The following is a 17,205-nucleotide window of genomic DNA, read 5'->3' as shown; positions in this document are numbered from 1 at the left end:
GCGGTTTTTTCTTTTGCTATGTGAGGTCTTTCCTGCCTAATTGCGTCAAGCAATCAGTCCAATAGTTCCATATAGTAGTCGCTGTTTGCCGTTTGACCCTTTGGAAGAAAGTTCAAAGTCAAATTCGAAAACACAGAAGTCATGACCTTGCCTGCTGACTGTTGTATTTTGGGATGCTTTGGCCTGCTTTCACTCTTCCGTCTCCATTTGGTTGATGCTTTTTTTGACTCTGGAGATGATGAATCCATTTTTCATCCATTGTCATGTATTGATGCAAAAAATCCTTTCTAACTTACGTCAACAACTGCAAACAGCGCTCCTAATCATCAATTCCTGTTCTTTGATATCTTCGGGATCTTATCTATGTTTCCTAATCTCGCCCTATGATCGCACATAACGGTTTTTAGGACCTTTTGCAGCCACATCGACTGGGAGAGCTGGGCACCCAGCGTCTTCGGTAGATATTCGACCGCGTTTGAAGTTCGCATACCATCGGTAAATGGTTGCTTTCGACGGGATTTTGATGGTATATTGAGTGGCAAGAATATGTGGTACGTAGCTTCCTAACTCCAGGACTATTTAATTGTACTTTATGCAGAGGGTGTCGTTGTTCATGTTTTAATCTTTGTTGGTCCTTGGTTTTGACATTACATGTGTTAGGTAGAATTGTATCAGTAAAAGAATTCCAGGATCATTAATAACATCACACAGTCAAGTGTGTGAGCTGGCTTAAGGCACCAAGCACTTTGGAGTGCGGAAAACTACTGCGCTATAATTATGATTTTCTTGTGTATGTTTCCCATCCCATGTATCGCATACATAACACCAACAGTATCAAGCAACAGTATCAAGAAGATGCGTGAAATTCTTCATGGTGAAGTTTCGAAGAACGTTGAACATGCAATGCTTTTCTTTCATCATACAAATTAATCAATGCGCCGGGAGACCAATCCCTTGTAGGACTTCTTGGTTACAGGGAAACCAGCCACATCAGATGTAGTCCTATAGTTATGAAACGCGTCATATATCATTGTCATTGATATATACCTGCGGCATAGGCGGTTAAGCACGACTATTTGTTATTGCTGCCCATTGCTGGCAATATGGTCCTCATCCTCCAGCGGAAAACTCGATGTCCATGCATAATCAGAATTTCTTAAATTAGGGTTAAGTTAGTTACACATCTTTTCTACTAGAAATAGTTAGTAAATGCATTTCTGTAGTTTAAAATGAATATAGTATACCACTTGCTAGTACTCGTTTAGGTACTTCTAGAAGTGCTTCTTACTAAGATTCTGGCTTTCAGAAAAGCTAAACGACTACACAAAAGCGGCGTATTGTGTTCAAAAGGAAAACGCGGCGAAATGAGATATATTTGCTTTTGTATTCCACTACACGGAGGTGATTGCCACACAGTTTATCATTATCATCATCATCAACGGCGCAACAACCGGTATTCGGTCTAGGCCTGCTTTCTAAGGAACTCCAGACATTCGATTTTGCGCCGAGGTGCACCAATTCAACATCCGTGAAAGCTATCTGGTGTCCTGATTTACGCCATCGCTCAGGAAGGGTTTGTTTCGTCTTCTCTCATAGTTTATTAAGCCAAACAAAAATTTTAAAAGTTATATAAAAAAATATGTGCAAAATGTAATTTCATTCACTATAAATATTTAGAATATTTCACTTTATTTACAAATTTACTTACAAAATAATAGCTGTTGGCATGACATAATGGCTGTGTTTCGTTCAATAAATCAGTGTAATATTGCCCGTGATCACACTTTTTTTCTGTCGGAAGTCTATAGGGTTATTCCTTTCAAATAAGAAATAACATCACCATGACTTTTTCGGGCGAGGTAATTGCTGTTCTCATTTTTTTGAAGCAGATTCGTCTGAAAATATCCATTGTTTTGACTGTTATTTGGTGTTTCGTGTATAGTGTTGGATCCAGATCTCGGAAATCATAATCACTTTCTTATTGTTGGCCTATGAAAGATGTTGACTGATTTGAATCAAGATCATTACGGGGAAAGTACGCACGGGGTGTGCTATTCATGAAATGTTTTTCTAAGGTAGTCTAGTGGGTGGTTTTATCTCTACGTTGGAGAGAAAATCGTCTTTCCCCTTGGACTGAATTACATGTTCATACCATCGAAGATCCCTCGCAATTTTCCCCCCATCGGTGCAACCCCAAATTGATCGTGATTGTCCTCATTTCGGATCTAATAATGGCGTGTTACATTGCTGGTCCAACGCAACATCTTTATCAAAATTACCCCGAGACGCCGTTGATTGTCTTTGATAGACGACCAACACTAGAGAGCGACATGTCGGGCGACACTGTGGTAAATTTAAGATTTGAAGCGTTTGTTGACACGTCGATGACAGAGAACACCAGTTGTTCGCTGCCACTTCTTCGAGATGTGTATTTAAATCACTCACTCACTCTGGCCAAGTCGCTGGCACTGACAGTGACAGTGTCGGTTTCATTGGTGCCGGTCGTCAAAAATTCTGTTTTACTCAGATTCAGTCTCAGACTATGATACATTGTGATCATTCCACTTTTGTACAAGTTGCTCGAACAGAAACACGAAGCGGTTTTGATATAACTGCCACAGTTGGAACTGGAATTAGGTGCTGCTTTCTTGGCTGTCAAACGGTGTTCTACCCTCCTCAATAACTCGATTGTGGAACATAGTGTCTCAGCTCCTCGCTTTCCCGACCTCAGATGCGATGCCATTACGTTCTGTTGTTTTTTTTGTCCAAATTTTTAGCCACGAAAGGAAATAACCTCAACCCGTTCAATTATATTTAAATTTTGGCTAACTAATCACCTCAGTTCGGACGGATAACGGACTGCGGACTATTCAATTAGCAGGGTCACACGAAATGGTTGTTGGAAGTACCTGGTTTGCGCGGAAAGCGGTCCACAAACATACGTGGGCCTCTCCAGACGGGACCACTTTCAACCAAATTGACCACGTGTTGATCGAACGCCGCCACCTATCAGCCTTGATGAATGTCAGAACATATAGGGGGGCCAATATAGACTCGGATCACTATCTCGTTGGCATGGTGCTCCGAGCTCGAATAACAATACCATCTAGAATCCCCTCTGACAATCAGGTGAGAGTGAACACTGAAGCCATCCACAACACAACCCTCCGCGACACCTATAAGAGGGAAATGGATGCCGCAATAACCGCAGTCAATAGAGGACCTGGAGATGAAGCATCAACTAATGATCTTCACAACCACCTGAAGAACGTTATCATGGATACGGCCACAAATATACTTGGCCCCAGCCGCAAAAGGAGTCGGAACGGCTGGTTTGACGATGAATGTAAGCTAGCAACGGAACGGAAGAATGCCGCATACCGAGTAATGTTGCATTCTCAAAGAACGCGGGCACGCGCAGAGACTTATCACGAACTCCGTCGAGCGGAGAAGCGACTTCACAGACGGAAAAAGGAAGCCTGGGAGAACCAACAAGTCTGTGAACTAGAAAAGTATAGGGAGCAACCGCACCAGGCGCGGAAGTTTTACCAACAAGTCAGCAGGATGAAGCCTTGTACACCTCGATGCTCATCCTGCCGAGACAAAGAGGGAAATCTGATTTCCGACAGAATGGGCATATTAGAGCGATGGGTTGAGTACTTTGATGAGCTACTGAACAACCAGAACATCGGCGAGTTGGAGGTCCCGCCAACTGAAGACGACGGACAAATACTGCCACCACCAAGTTTAGGAGAAACAGTCCGTGCAATTCATCGGCTAAAAAATCATAAGTCGCCAGGAGCCGATGGAATTACAGCCGAATTGGTTAAATATGGAGGCGACCAGTTACACCAAGTGGTTCATCAACTTGTGCTCAAGGTATGGGACAGCGAATCAATGCCTGACGATTGGCAGCGAGGCATAATCTGTCTCATACATAAAAAGGGAGATATCACACAGTGCAGCAATTATAGAGGTATCACGTTGCTGAGTACCATCTATAAGATATTCTCCACTATCTTGCTAGGCCGGATAGCCCCATACGCCCAGAACATCATTGGCCCATACCAAAGAGGCTTCACTCCAGGCAAATCAGCAACAGATCAGATTTTCTCTCTGCGGCAGGCGATGGAAAAACTGTTGGAATATGGACAACAGTTGCACCATCTGTTCATCGACTTTAAAGCCGCCTATGATAGCATAGCCAGGGTAAAACTGTACACGGCCATGAGGGAATTCGGTATCCCGACGAAATTAATAAGACTGACTAGGCTGACCCTGACCAATGTGCGAGGCCAGATAAAAGCAGCAGGATCACTCTCAAGACCATTCGACATCAACAACGGTCTACGACAAGGGGATGCGCTATCATGCGTCCTCTTTAACCTGGCCCTCGAGAAGGTGATCCGTGATGCTGAGGTGAATGCAAGAGGTACGATCCTCTTCAAGTCCACCCAACTACTGGCCTATGCTGACGATATCGACATCATGGGAAGAACCACCCGAGACGTTCAAACTGCCTTCATCCAGATCGAGCAGGCGGCGCGAGATCTTGGGCTGCACATCAATGAAGGCAAGACAAAATACATGGTGGCAACGTCAGCACCGAAGACGAATCAACCAACAACATCAAACCGCACTGGTCAAACACAAACACGAACAAGAATAAGGATAGGGGAATACAACTTTGAGACCGTTGACAATTTCTCCTATCTAGGGTCAAAAATCACAACCGATAACAACTACGATGATGAAATCCGCGCACGGTTGTTGTCAGCCAACAGAGCCTACTTCAGCTTACAAAGACTGTTCCGCTCGAAACGTCTCACCATAGGGTCAAAGCTCTTACTGTACAAGACTATGATCTTGCCAGTCCTCATGTATTCCTCGGAAACTTGGGTTCTTAGCAAGAAAAATTGCGAACTCTTGGCCGCGTTCGAGAGAAGAATCCTACATGAGGATGGACGATTCCGTAGCCTACACAATGACGAAATCTATGAGCGATACCATGACCGTCCGGTTGTGGATAAAATCCGGCTCAATAGGTTACGGTGGGCGGGTCACTTAATCCGTATGGATGAAGATGATCCCACCCGGAAAGTCTATAAGGGCAATATCTATGGTAGGAAAAGAAGACGAGGCAGACCCTGCCTAAGATGGAGCGATGGCGTGGGCCAGGACGCCAGACAGCTTTTAGGGATATCGAATTGGTGGACCTCGGCGCAAAACCGGGATGTCTGGAGTTCCTTATTAAGGCAGGCCTAGACCGGATACCGGTTGTTGCGCCGTTGATGATGATGAATCACCTCAGTTCAGTCAGATAGAGAATGTTGGGTACATGAGATAAACAGGACAGGAGAATACTTAGAAAATACCATCGTGCCGGTTGCCGGAACTACAGTCAAACAAAGATACGTTTTTCTAGTACGTATTTCCATTTGTCTTGAGAAATTTTCGAAGAATTGCATCACCTATTACAACCTAGCATTGAAAAGTGCACAATGAATTGGAGAAAACCAGTACAGACGAGGAAAACATTAATAATTTCTTTAAGGCAAATTATGCAAAAATACTTTAAAAACATTTTAAATTTCTAAGATTTTACTAATTTATCACAGAAATTGAAAACAATACAAATATCACCTTCTCTCTCTCCGTATCTTCGCTCATTGCACTATACAGATCCTCACCAATTTAGGTCTCACTTTTGAGAAGTTGAGCTGTTTGGTTGAGTTTTGAATATTTCAAAATGAGTTGAAAATGGAAGGCCAAACTGAATTTTCCCAATATTTTATTCATTTAAACAAAAAACAATTCATTTTCACCTGAAAAGGTTTGATATTTGGATTCCTCATGAACGCAAAGGAGTTTATTTGGCGGCGGGTATTAACATCTGTGATATGTCACTGAATCGTCAAGAAAACGCTCCTTTTTTCAAACGGGTTTGTGTACGAGAATGTGCAACAGTCTTGATCCTGATATTCGCTTCAAATGACGTTAAGGCAGAACTTCATGAAAAGATGATTATGCTTTTATTGTGTTAGGAGCTGGGTGTTGCTTTTTGAGGTCCTGCCAAGGAATCAACCGATTAATTCGAAGGAGTATTGTCAGCATTTAAACAGTTTGAACACATTTCTCATAACCCGGAGCTGGTCAATCGTAAAGGAGTTGCGTTCTATCACAACAACGCGAAACGACATTTATCTTTGTGGACCCACATACTTGCCTGATTTTGCGCGGGCAGACTTTCCGTTATTTCGCTCTCTTTAAAATTCCGGAAAATCAGAACTTTTTTCATTTTTTCGCTTTTAAAGGCAGGTCTTTCTATAACGAAGAAGGGCAACAATTATGGAGCTTCCATATTCTGTGTTTTTCTTTATCTCCCTGGGTACGATCAATAATTTTTCATTAAGTTTGTGACCAAGTATAATAAATTGATCTAGAAATCGTTAGCAACGGAAACTCACTTTGATAAACATCGCAATGAAATCAACGTTAAAATCTGTTTGTAATTCCCAGCACTCCACCCTACTCTAAGACTATCAATAATGTCGCAGTTGATCAATCGATCATAAAGATCTGCAAAACGTGACAACTATTACCAATCATTGCAATCATGACTCTGTTAAATATTTGACCTATCCCATAAAATTCATGTCGAATGCGCACACCCATGGCATGTATTAAAGAAACAAGTCGTCAACGATACTATGCCTCCGCTTCCCTACGTGAGACACTACTGACTTCACTACCTGCTGTCAGTCTATCTCATAATAAGCATCTACGATCGGCATTGATACATCGCGTAAAACACGATCCATATTACGTTTTTGCACAATCGATCATTTAATCCTCCAATTGTTGCAGACAGTACAATAGCGCCATATTGAACCACTCCGGTCTGATCTAAGACCATCAATGCTGAATAGTAGATCCGCCAAGGTTGCACTTTGTCGCGCAATTCACGCTGATCGTGGCAAAAGTGCAACCGTCGATAATCGGGAAAAATCCACACAGTCATTACCATTGCACTTGTTGTAACAATCATAAACTGTTTTAAGTATTTCTGAATGCACTTTGTAGGCGCTGGGACGATCAATCATTTCAATAATTTGTGTATTACAAAATGTTTCGCTTTCCTTCATTCATACGTTACTTTGATGAATCATTTGATCGATCGTTGCCGTACGGGTTCTCATTACACATATGCCAAAGGAGTTGCACGAAGATTACTCAAATTATGTATACTCGTATATCTTCCATTGGCATAATGGAATTATTATGAGCTTTGATTTAAGGTCTGTTGGTATTTAAGGTCTTGAACGCGTCAGTTGAATCTGCATAGCATCTCAGTCCTCTCAGAAGCTTTTGACTAAATATCTTCAAATGTTGGTTTTGATTTGGGATAAGCTCCCTTGTATTTGGTTGTCTTTATCCTGTGGTTTAAGAAATGCGGATTTACATACATTTCCATTTTACATTTCGAAAACTTTACTGAGGTCCTTAAGTTGAGCTTTGTATCACGTTTGCTCTCCCAATATCAGCTCCGCAATAGACCATATCGATTACGTTATAATGCATACAAATTTATCTTCTCGTAATAGAATATATCATATTTAACCCCAATTGATCAATGATCGTGCCACTACTACTTTGTCAATGCCTTACCAAGATTGGCGATGATGCTGATGATCGTGCTGTCTGAGTCCTCTGATCTTCATAATGAATTCCAGTCAAACGCAGTCGCATGGCAATACGGTTTGAATAAAATTGCATCACTACATGGTGAATTTCGGTACATTTAAGAAGATATTATGTAATTTTCGTCTCGGTACTATCTTGGAAGTGGTTGGTGCACCGTTTTAACGGGAGCAGCTGAACAATAATTACATACAAAGTTGCATTTATGAAGCGGTCTGAGCACTCGTATGTGTAATATGATCTCAGCGTTAACCACGGGGTCAACAAAGATCAGCAGGCGGTAAACTATAATTGTTGGGAATGGCAATTATTTTGGGAATGATTTTCGCACGATCGATTTGTGTACGATAATGTACGTTGGTTATTGTGTTTCAGTCATTTGTTGTACGTTTCCTTGTGGCCGCATGGAAAACCAACAAGGCAGTGGTCTACCGATTACACTTATTGAAATTTATATTGCTCAATAATTCACACGACTGATAGCTAGGCTTGCTGGTGTAGTAGGTTTGCAGTAAGATTTCAAAGAGCGTCGATATCGTTTTCGAAGTTTCAAAATTCACGAATTGAGAAGGAGTAATAAAAGTACTCCGAAAAGGATGTTATCACACACCACTTTAATTTTTCTTATGCATTCCCGTATTAGGTTGTGCGTAAATTGAATTTTAGGGGCGCATTTTATGGAATCTTGTTGGTCAGAGACGGTCGCTTACGTCAATCAGTACCTAACTGGAGCAACATATTACATTTTCTGGACTATCAGTATAAACTCCTGAAAAGTTGTAAAACAAAGGTCATTTTTCGTTACCTATCCAATCTATTAAATAGATATGTGTTGTTGTTTGATCCTCCAGGTTGGGGGCTGTGAAATAGGCTGACAACCTATTCACACTATACTACTGTCTTGGAACCAGAATTTGAGTCTAGGATCGGAGGGGAAATACAAAGAAGACTATGATAATGAAATAAAGGACTAAGAGTTTGGAATCTGGAATGTGCACGATTTGTTCAGAACTACGCTCGTTCGTCACTCATTGAACAAGTTCTTACAACTTAGATGTTTCGTCGGCCCAGTAAACAAAAATATTACTCAGTGAGGTAATTGACTCTCAAACGCGGGAAAAAGTCTGGAATGTGACAATGTGGCATACCCTTTTGTCGTTCACAAGAATTTTTCCCCCAACATCATGCATTTCAAACTAAATCAACGAGAGAATTGGTGGGCCACGAGTGAAATTTTTTTTTTAACGTTTTATTAATCAACGTATATTTGCCAATGGAAGTAATAAAGGACAGATTTTATAGTCGTCTTGAATAGGTATGTGATTCATTGCCTCTGACAATGTGAAAATAGTCGGTCCACCGTGGAACTGCTGGTGACCATAGTTTTCAGGATATAATTAACGAGAAGCAAGATCAACGAATTCGCTTGTCAGAGATATATGGAAATATCATCGACTTGTTTTCCTCACCGCAGAGTCTACAAAAGGATATGGACGTCATCAAAGGGGAAAACGTTCAAACCAGAGCAAGAAATCAATGCCAGACTCAGTCCAGGTATTAGGTTTGGCATTGGAAAACTCTCAGAAGAAAGAAATAGCATCGAAATATGTCGGAGCGTTAGAAGAAAAATTCGCGCAGGCGCTAAACCGACACCAGAAACCCGATGATATTGATATGAACTGAAATAAGGTAAAAGGCACAATCAAGACGGCGGAAACCCGTCGGACACGGTCGGAGTGAAAGGAACGAATGGTTTGGCAAAGAGTGTCAGCAGGCAATCGTTGAGAAATTGACGAAAAGAATGACAGCATCATTCCAGCACAGAATCTTATTTTCCAAGCAAGTAGCGTGGAATTCTAGCGGAAACATGGAGCAGTTAAAAAAATGATGGGGCCAACATCTCGAGGAGCTGCTCAATGTCGAAACCCAATTTCCATACATCAAAAGGACGGATGTGGCACAGGCACCTATCCCACCAAGAAGTCAATGACGAACTAAAAAGTTCTGCGATGTGATTTTTAGTTTAGTTTTTTTTTTGAGCTTTTTGTTGCTCGATTTTGGAATTACAAAATATTTGTTTTAATGAAAGGACAAAAATAATATTCTGGGAGTGGAATGCTCCATTTTTCTGGGGTAGAGGTGAGGCAGCGTCTGATGAGATGTCTTCGTTCTGGCCGTCATCTAACATATTTTTGTAAAAACTTCGGCTCCAGCCCGGAACGTGGTGTCCGTGGGTCATAAACAGAAAAAGAAAGTTTCTTTCCAATTGTACCGATTCGCCACCAAGTGAATGCTCAGGACTCACGACTACCTTACATTCTTAAACATATACCTAAATCTAGGTTTTATTTTTATTTCAGGATCTGTTAGTCCTTCAGAGTTGTAAGCTTATAATCAAACTATCCCTTGATGTGTCAAGTATTGTTTGTGCATTAGAAGTATCGTTATTATTTTAACGATTATTATTAATTAGAAAACTTTTCGAGAATGGGATTATTTCTACGATTTTGGGCGAGTTGCGTCTTGTTGCCAGGCATTTTTCTTGGATCAAAAATAGAGCACAACTCTTCATCCAGGTGTGTATGATCGGCGAGTAAATACAATCATCACCAGTTATCTAAAAACTATGAACATCAGAATGAACTGCCGAATTTGTAAAACGAGTAGCAAAGGGACTCTAGCAATGAAAGCGGCCTAAGGGACAATTTTATAATACAATAGTCAGTCGATATAGGCAGTCCGTCATTTCTACGACTTTCGAAATAAATGATGGGATCGCTGGATCCAAGAAGTTTGGAAAGGGGGAGGGGACCACGCTCGTTACGGTGTAATGTGCCACTTAAAAGAACTGCGTTATGAAATTGCGTCACGCATTAATGCAACCTGGATGAAGTGGTGTTCCACAATTAGCGTTGTTCGTGAACGACGCTGGCCAACTATAAAAGGCAATCATCGACGCTTCGCGGTTATAGAGCCGGAAATGTTTCGTTTCGCCAGTGGCATAACACGCCATGATCACAGCTGAAATGAGGACATTCGCGATAGAAAGGGGGTCGAACAAAGATTGAAAAAGAAGAAGACTATTCATTTTAGTGTGATACTATCATCTAAAGTCTTAGTTGCTGTAAATTTTCACAAAAGAGACAAGGAACCAAATTAGGTGGTACTGTGATTTATGTTATAAATTAAGTTACATTTCAGGACGAGTATTGTACCAAATTCAAAAGAAATTTACTAGGAGATGTTTTTTTGAAAATTGGTAATTCCAATATTTCATACCAAATTGCCAGTCCCTTGAACCATATAAATCATCGGGATTCCTCTGTATTAAATTTCTGGAATCAGGACGGACCATTTCAAAAATCGTGGATGAGCAAGAAAGTTTTTACACCTTGGTGGTTTAACGTGAGTACCCGTCGTTTAGACCTAACCGCAACGCCTTCTTAAGATAGATTGATTTTGTGATCACAATCACCACGGTGACAAGCAACCACGTCTTCATTCGTCTATACTAACTGCATGCAAGACTTACCTAAATCTCTACCGAACTAAAGAATACGGCACCTAAGTTTAAATTCAACTTCACACTTGGGGCCCGAACAACCACCATGAAACTTCCACTAGGAGGCGAACCGCTAATAACCGGGGTGCAACACATGCCCGAAGAATTCCCCTGAGGTATGAATTCAGAGGCTATTCCGGTTCCCATAGTACTAGATAACCACTGGTAAGGCTCCGTGGTGAAAGTCACTTCACATGAGCCCTTTGGCAGACTCGGGTCTGGTCGTCCTAGTCTTGGAACATTCTCCTTCTGTATCACGTCAGTCAATGTGAATAGAGCGTTTCTTGGTGCCACCATGTGTTGTTTGATGCTAATTCGGTCGGCAGGGTTGTTGCCTCATCTACCTCATCGACGCCTCAGAGCACCAGCAGAAAAGTGGTAAGGAATTTGTTGACAGACTCTGGAAGTTAACGGAAAATCCTCTTTTAGGTATTCTTTAGGCATTCATTGAAACAGATAGATCGGCGGGCCATAATACGGGAATCGTCGAATTGCTCCTTTACAGTTTAGTAAATCGTGGTTAGTATGGATACCCCTCGTCGGATAATAAGAAAGCTTGAAAACTGAAAACAAGGAAAGAGAAATCAATGCTTAGAGGGGATCATAAATTGAAGCATTCGTCCTCGCGAAGAAGCACACTTAGTGGAAAATATGTTTTCATTGATGAAAGCTTAAATCAGAGGGACTTGATGGTTACGGTTCTAATTTTCACGATTTATGAAAGAATGAAACAATTTTGAGCCACCCTCAGATTGGAGGAGGCTCTATAATGGTTTGAGCTGGAATTGAATGTTATTGGAATGCTGCATTTCCTGCCAGCATCGAACTATCACATTCTTGAAGTTCTCGCTCCGATATCATAAAACTTTGGAAAGTTGCCTACAGAATTTTAGAGGTAGTAGAAAGTAAAAAAGGAAAGCTGAGAACAACTGGCAAAAACTGGACGAAGATACCCGCAATGACTCTAGACTTAATTGTGGAGACCTTATGCTTTCTCACTAGTTTGACATTTAGTAAATTACAGTCAAGAATGACAATAATATTGTATGATGTTGAAGACATCCTTTTCCATACTTTCCTTTAATAGTATGAACAAAGCAAAGAATGAGTAGTTCTTAAAGTTATTAAATTTTCATTTTCCATTTCCAAAAATATTTGCCTTCTTCCTTTTAGATTTATTTGCAATATTTTTCTGAGATCGTTTCGAAAACATCCCCATTTTGGAAAAGGGGGCGAAGTTACTCTAAATTGGAGGTCAAGGCAAATAACTTAGACAAATTGGTACCCTTAAATCATTTGTGGATTTTGCGCAGGCTCTTTCAAGGGTGTGTATTATTCTTCTCGCGGCTTTCACTTGAATTTCGTTTTGCCTATCGGCACGACATAACATTTCTCAATCTCACTACCTTCAATAATTTTCTGGTTCAACAATTCCAATTCTTTATCCTTCCTACGGATGATCTCCTCAAGGTCCTTTTGCCATAATTTGTACAAAGTTTTCGTTTAGCAATATTCCAAATAGCTCTTTCTCTTTAGTCTTTTCCTGATTTTCTTACTTTCTTTAATTTTGTCCAAATATCAAAATCAGGCGTCCTGTCATACGCTGTCTTGTACTTACACTTGTTTCTGCAGCCTGCATAGTCAGCAGTTTTGAATATTTCGAATTTCAAACATATAAACACGAGCACAACCTTTCACGGCATTATTAAATTCAAGATCTGAAACTATCACGCGATCTGACCATATTTCCCAAATGATCATAATTCACTGTTCCCACCAGTCACGCCCTAATTTTGTACTCACTTCCTATCCGCTCAAAAGATCATATATCAACAATTTCCCAAAATGCCCAACACTAAAATAAGAAAAAATATATAATTAAAATCACATTCAGTACTAATTGTCCCATTTCCCATTTTTTTCCATCTTTTCAGTAAAATCTTGAAACTTGAATTACTGATGGATGCTGTCGTTCTGAAAGATCCTTCCGACGATTTATTGCGAGAGAAACGGGGCTGTCCTGTTTACGTGGCACCGGAAATATTGAAGCCGAGTGAAACGTACTATGGAAAAGCAGCGGATATGTGGTCATTAGGTGTGATCCTCTACACAATGCTGGTCGGAAGGTAAGTTGTTATTTGTCCTTTTTATTTTCCTCGATTGAATGTATTTTAGTTGATTTTATTGCACGGGACTTCAGCTTTGTTATATATTCCCTCCTAGGGGATGGAATTGTATTTTTTGCTTTGAGTTTTGCATCAATGAATATTTTGTGGAATAGGAAACGGTCGGTGCCTTTCTAATCCTGCTGAGAAGGTGTATTGATCAGGAATGTATTTTTATTGAACTTTCTGAATGAGATCTGTTGAAAGGGAGAGAAGGTTAGGCAATTAGCACTGACAGGGCAATGATTTGCTGATACCCGCAGTTTTGGTTAATTTTTCATGAAAAGCGTGGACAATAGTGTGTTGTTTAGTGGGAATTATATACGCTGCAAGTGATCGTAACTATGTAAGAAAGATTTCCATTTAGAAGACATGAGATCCGCATCGGTTTATCTTCTCCTGTGAAGTTTGTAATTGGATTAGATCTCAATTGGTAAATCCTATTACTTACTCGAGTGAACATTGCAGTTAAGAGTATGAAAGAAAATGCAACGGCACCATTATTTTTAAGGACAGCAGGAGGTGTACAATTCTTCAATCCGCACCGCATTAGCCTAGAAGGCGAATCATATGAGTTACCCTACAGAAAGCTGAAAATATGCAAAAAAGGACCTTGGGGATAGCTCGCTCTCGTGTTTTTCGTATCTAAGTATTTTATAAAATTCATATCAACTAAAATTCAAAAATCTAAATCAGATCATATTTTTGCTTTTGTTTGTTTTCTGGTTCACTTCTACTGTATTTTCGAGATGATGCAAAGCCTAGTGAAAAGGAAGGCGAATATGCCATAATAGTTTGAATTGGACAAAGTTGAAGGTATCCAAATTTATGGGTTAGTAGGTCACAATTTCGTGATCTACTTGCCATAAAAACTTCGATGAGAATTAGAGATTAACACTTTTGGTTACGTTATTTATGTGAACTAGTTTTTGGAAATTGTGCATGTTTTTTTGGTCAATTTAAGGGTATGTACTTACAGTTGGAATAATGAAGGACGTTTTGGAAACACTTCTACTGAAACTTTCAAAATGAAGTCCTTGAAATGAAAGTAGTAGTTCCGCATCTTCCATCACCTCTAGATTAACAATACCGATCCGCTGCTGTAATTTGAAGTAGCATCAGCCAGGTTTCAGCTGGAAAGAAGCGGATAGTACTCGCTTCTAGGTGTTGATATTGAAGGAGGCAGTGGTCTCAGTCTAGGAGAAACATCATTTGATGGTTATGTAACAGTATGTGTTGCCTCCATGTACACTGCTGTCGATGAATAGTTCATCCTCTTTTAGGCCTGCCTTAATAAGGAACTCCAGACATCCCCGTTTTGCGCCAAGGTCCACCAATTCGATATCCATAAAAGTTGTCTGGCGTCCTGGCGTACGTCTTCGCTTCCTTTGAGGTAGGGTCTCCAACATCTTCTTTTTTTACCATAGAGATTGTCCTTATAGACTTCCCGTGGTGCATCTCGCATTTACCCCAGCATCATGGATCACGTTTTCTAGAGCAAGGTTTAAAACTGACGGCCACATTCCAACCATCCAACTTGCCGTCCATTGAAAATCTTATGTCTTGGGGATTGCCTGGAGTGAAGTCGCTTTGGTATGGTCCGATAATGTTTTGGACTTAGCAGCGTAGCGGAGAATATCTCATAGAAGGTAATTAGCAACGTGATCCCTCTGTAATTGCTCCACTACATGGTATCTCCCTTTTTATGTATGGCTTTGACGAAGTTTGCGGTAAGTCTGCGTTTGCGCACTTTTTTGAGAGTCTAACATGCAGCATTCTTCGGTTCCATTGCTATCTTACGTTGATCTTCGAACCAGCTGTTCCGACTTTTTTGTGGTTGGGGTCAAGTATGTTTGTGGTCGTATCAATGATGAAGCTCTTTGGGTGGTTATTGCGGCATTCATTTTCCTCTTATAGGTGTTACGGAAGGCTGTGTCGTTGATACTTCAGTGTTCATTTTCACCTGATTTTTATAGTAGATTTTGGTTTGGTAATTCGAGTCCGGAGCGCTATGCTACTTGACCCCCTACACGTATGTAAGCTGTGGGAGCCAACGTATTGCCTGAATACAGGCTCTCTATTTGGCTGTTAAAATCTGCAATTATGATTTTGGTATCACACCTGGGGCGGACTTCGAGGGTTCGTTCTTCTGCCTCGTAGAAGATATCCATCTCTGATTCTGCAATTTCCCCTCTAGGGATGTGACCGTTAATGTGGCTTATATTTCGCAATTTACCTCGCAAGTGCAGAGTGCGATGATTAGTTGCCAATCATAAGTGTGTAATTGAACTGTTCTCGGATATAGTGCGGGTCATGCATGCATTTAGATGTAGCGACTATTCTATTTTTGGTTGAATCATACGTTGGAACTTAACTGTTTCTGACACGTTCTATTTGAGCGTTTCCGCTTCGTAAAAATCATATGAATTAATTAAGAATCTATATCTCATCCTATGAACTTATCATTGTCTAGACATAATAAATGTGAATTGGGTAGGTTCATACACCTTTTCTTTATAACTTTGTCTCATTCAAAAGCAGGGTCGACTCGTCTCCATCGGTTGCACTTGCCTGATCTGATGTGAATGGAATTGCGAGGCTCTCAAATCACCACCTAGTGTATCAAGTCATCGTTGTTTCGGGCAGTATTTTGGTCATTTTCCGCCGACTTCGATGTTCAGACCAATCTCGGCAAGTCGATTCCATCGAAGACGCCTCTCTCGCATTTTACCACGGTCGGTGCAACGCCGATTGAGCGCGGATGCTCTCCCTTGGTACGTTGGCAACAAAGAACACCAGCATATCTCAGGGTAAAACCACCTACTCCTACGCTTACTTCACGCGATTACTATACGGTATTAGGTTGGCGGCAAGATCATATTGGTGCATTTTATTTTATTTAAAGCTCCTTTTACCTCATTCTGGATCGTCTTTCTAGCTTTTTTGATTCGTTTTCATATCTACTTCGAAGTCAGCTCTATTTTATCTTCCAGTGGAAACTGCATCTATTCTTGATTAAGTATAGGACTTGATTCCGAATAGATAGTTTGATTGCTAATTTTGTGATCCTTATGCAGATTTTGATTTTTGTCTTGTGGTGAAAACTACCTTAGTTTTAGGCACCGTGAATGAAATTGTGCGGAAAGTCAAAAGCGACAATTTCTTGAGTTGTAGCGTCGGTAAGTCCTAAGACATTATTTTTCCCAGGAGGGGACCAAGGATGAATCCTTGTCGCACAGAAAGTAGTATAGGGCATTTTTAGGATTTCCCAAATTATAGCGCGACGATAAGCACAATATATTTAGTTAAGTCCTCGACCTTTTTGCTTTATCCTACAAAACCAAAATCATTCTTCACTTCGAAAATTATCATCAGGCAAGGTCACCTGCCTCAATGATGGCTTCCGCAATTGTTACTACCATATTAAACATCGTCAAGTGGCTTATATGAGAATTAGCCTTGATTATATTTTGTTGCAACATGAAGTTTGTTATCGACGGTGAGCGTTTACGCCTGATCAGTTACCACGTCACTCCGCGGGCCAGAGTTGTTACTTCTCAAATTTGGGCAAGTTTTCGTTGATTTCCCTACGTGCCTCTTAGATAGGCTTTTTAGCTTTTTCTAAGCGTCATATGCTTTCCAAAACTTTAGAACGATACATCATGCTTTCCTTATATGTTTCGTTGCTTGGTAATCACTATAAGTATAGTCTTCCCAACCTGTCATTGGTTGCCATTGGAAAATGTGCCACTAAAAATTGTTGAATTTATTTTGAAG

The 17,205-nt window shown here is 40.6% G+C and overlaps 1 protein-coding gene across 5 annotated transcripts in view; it reads left to right on the top strand.

The window, feature by feature from the left end:
- LOC119651397 (tribbles homolog 2-like) overlaps positions 1-17,205 on the top strand; it is a 213,888-nt gene that overhangs the window by 191,629 nt on the left and 5,054 nt on the right. For all 5 annotated transcript variants that reach the window (XM_038054984.1, XM_038054978.1, XM_038054979.1 and 2 more), the window contains one exon: positions 13,198-13,389. In XM_038054984.1, the coding sequence (XP_037910912.1) occupies positions 13,198-13,389 (192 nt within the window). The remainder of the gene's footprint in view (positions 1-13,197; positions 13,390-17,205) is intronic.

Source organism: Hermetia illucens, chromosome 3 (genome assembly GCF_905115235.1).
Source record: "Hermetia illucens chromosome 3, iHerIll2.2.curated.20191125, whole genome shotgun sequence".
In the NCBI taxonomy this organism is placed as follows: Eukaryota; Metazoa; Arthropoda; class Insecta; order Diptera; family Stratiomyidae; genus Hermetia; species Hermetia illucens.
Note: the sequence above shows the minus strand (reverse complement) of the source record. Positions and strands in the feature narration are given on the sequence as shown.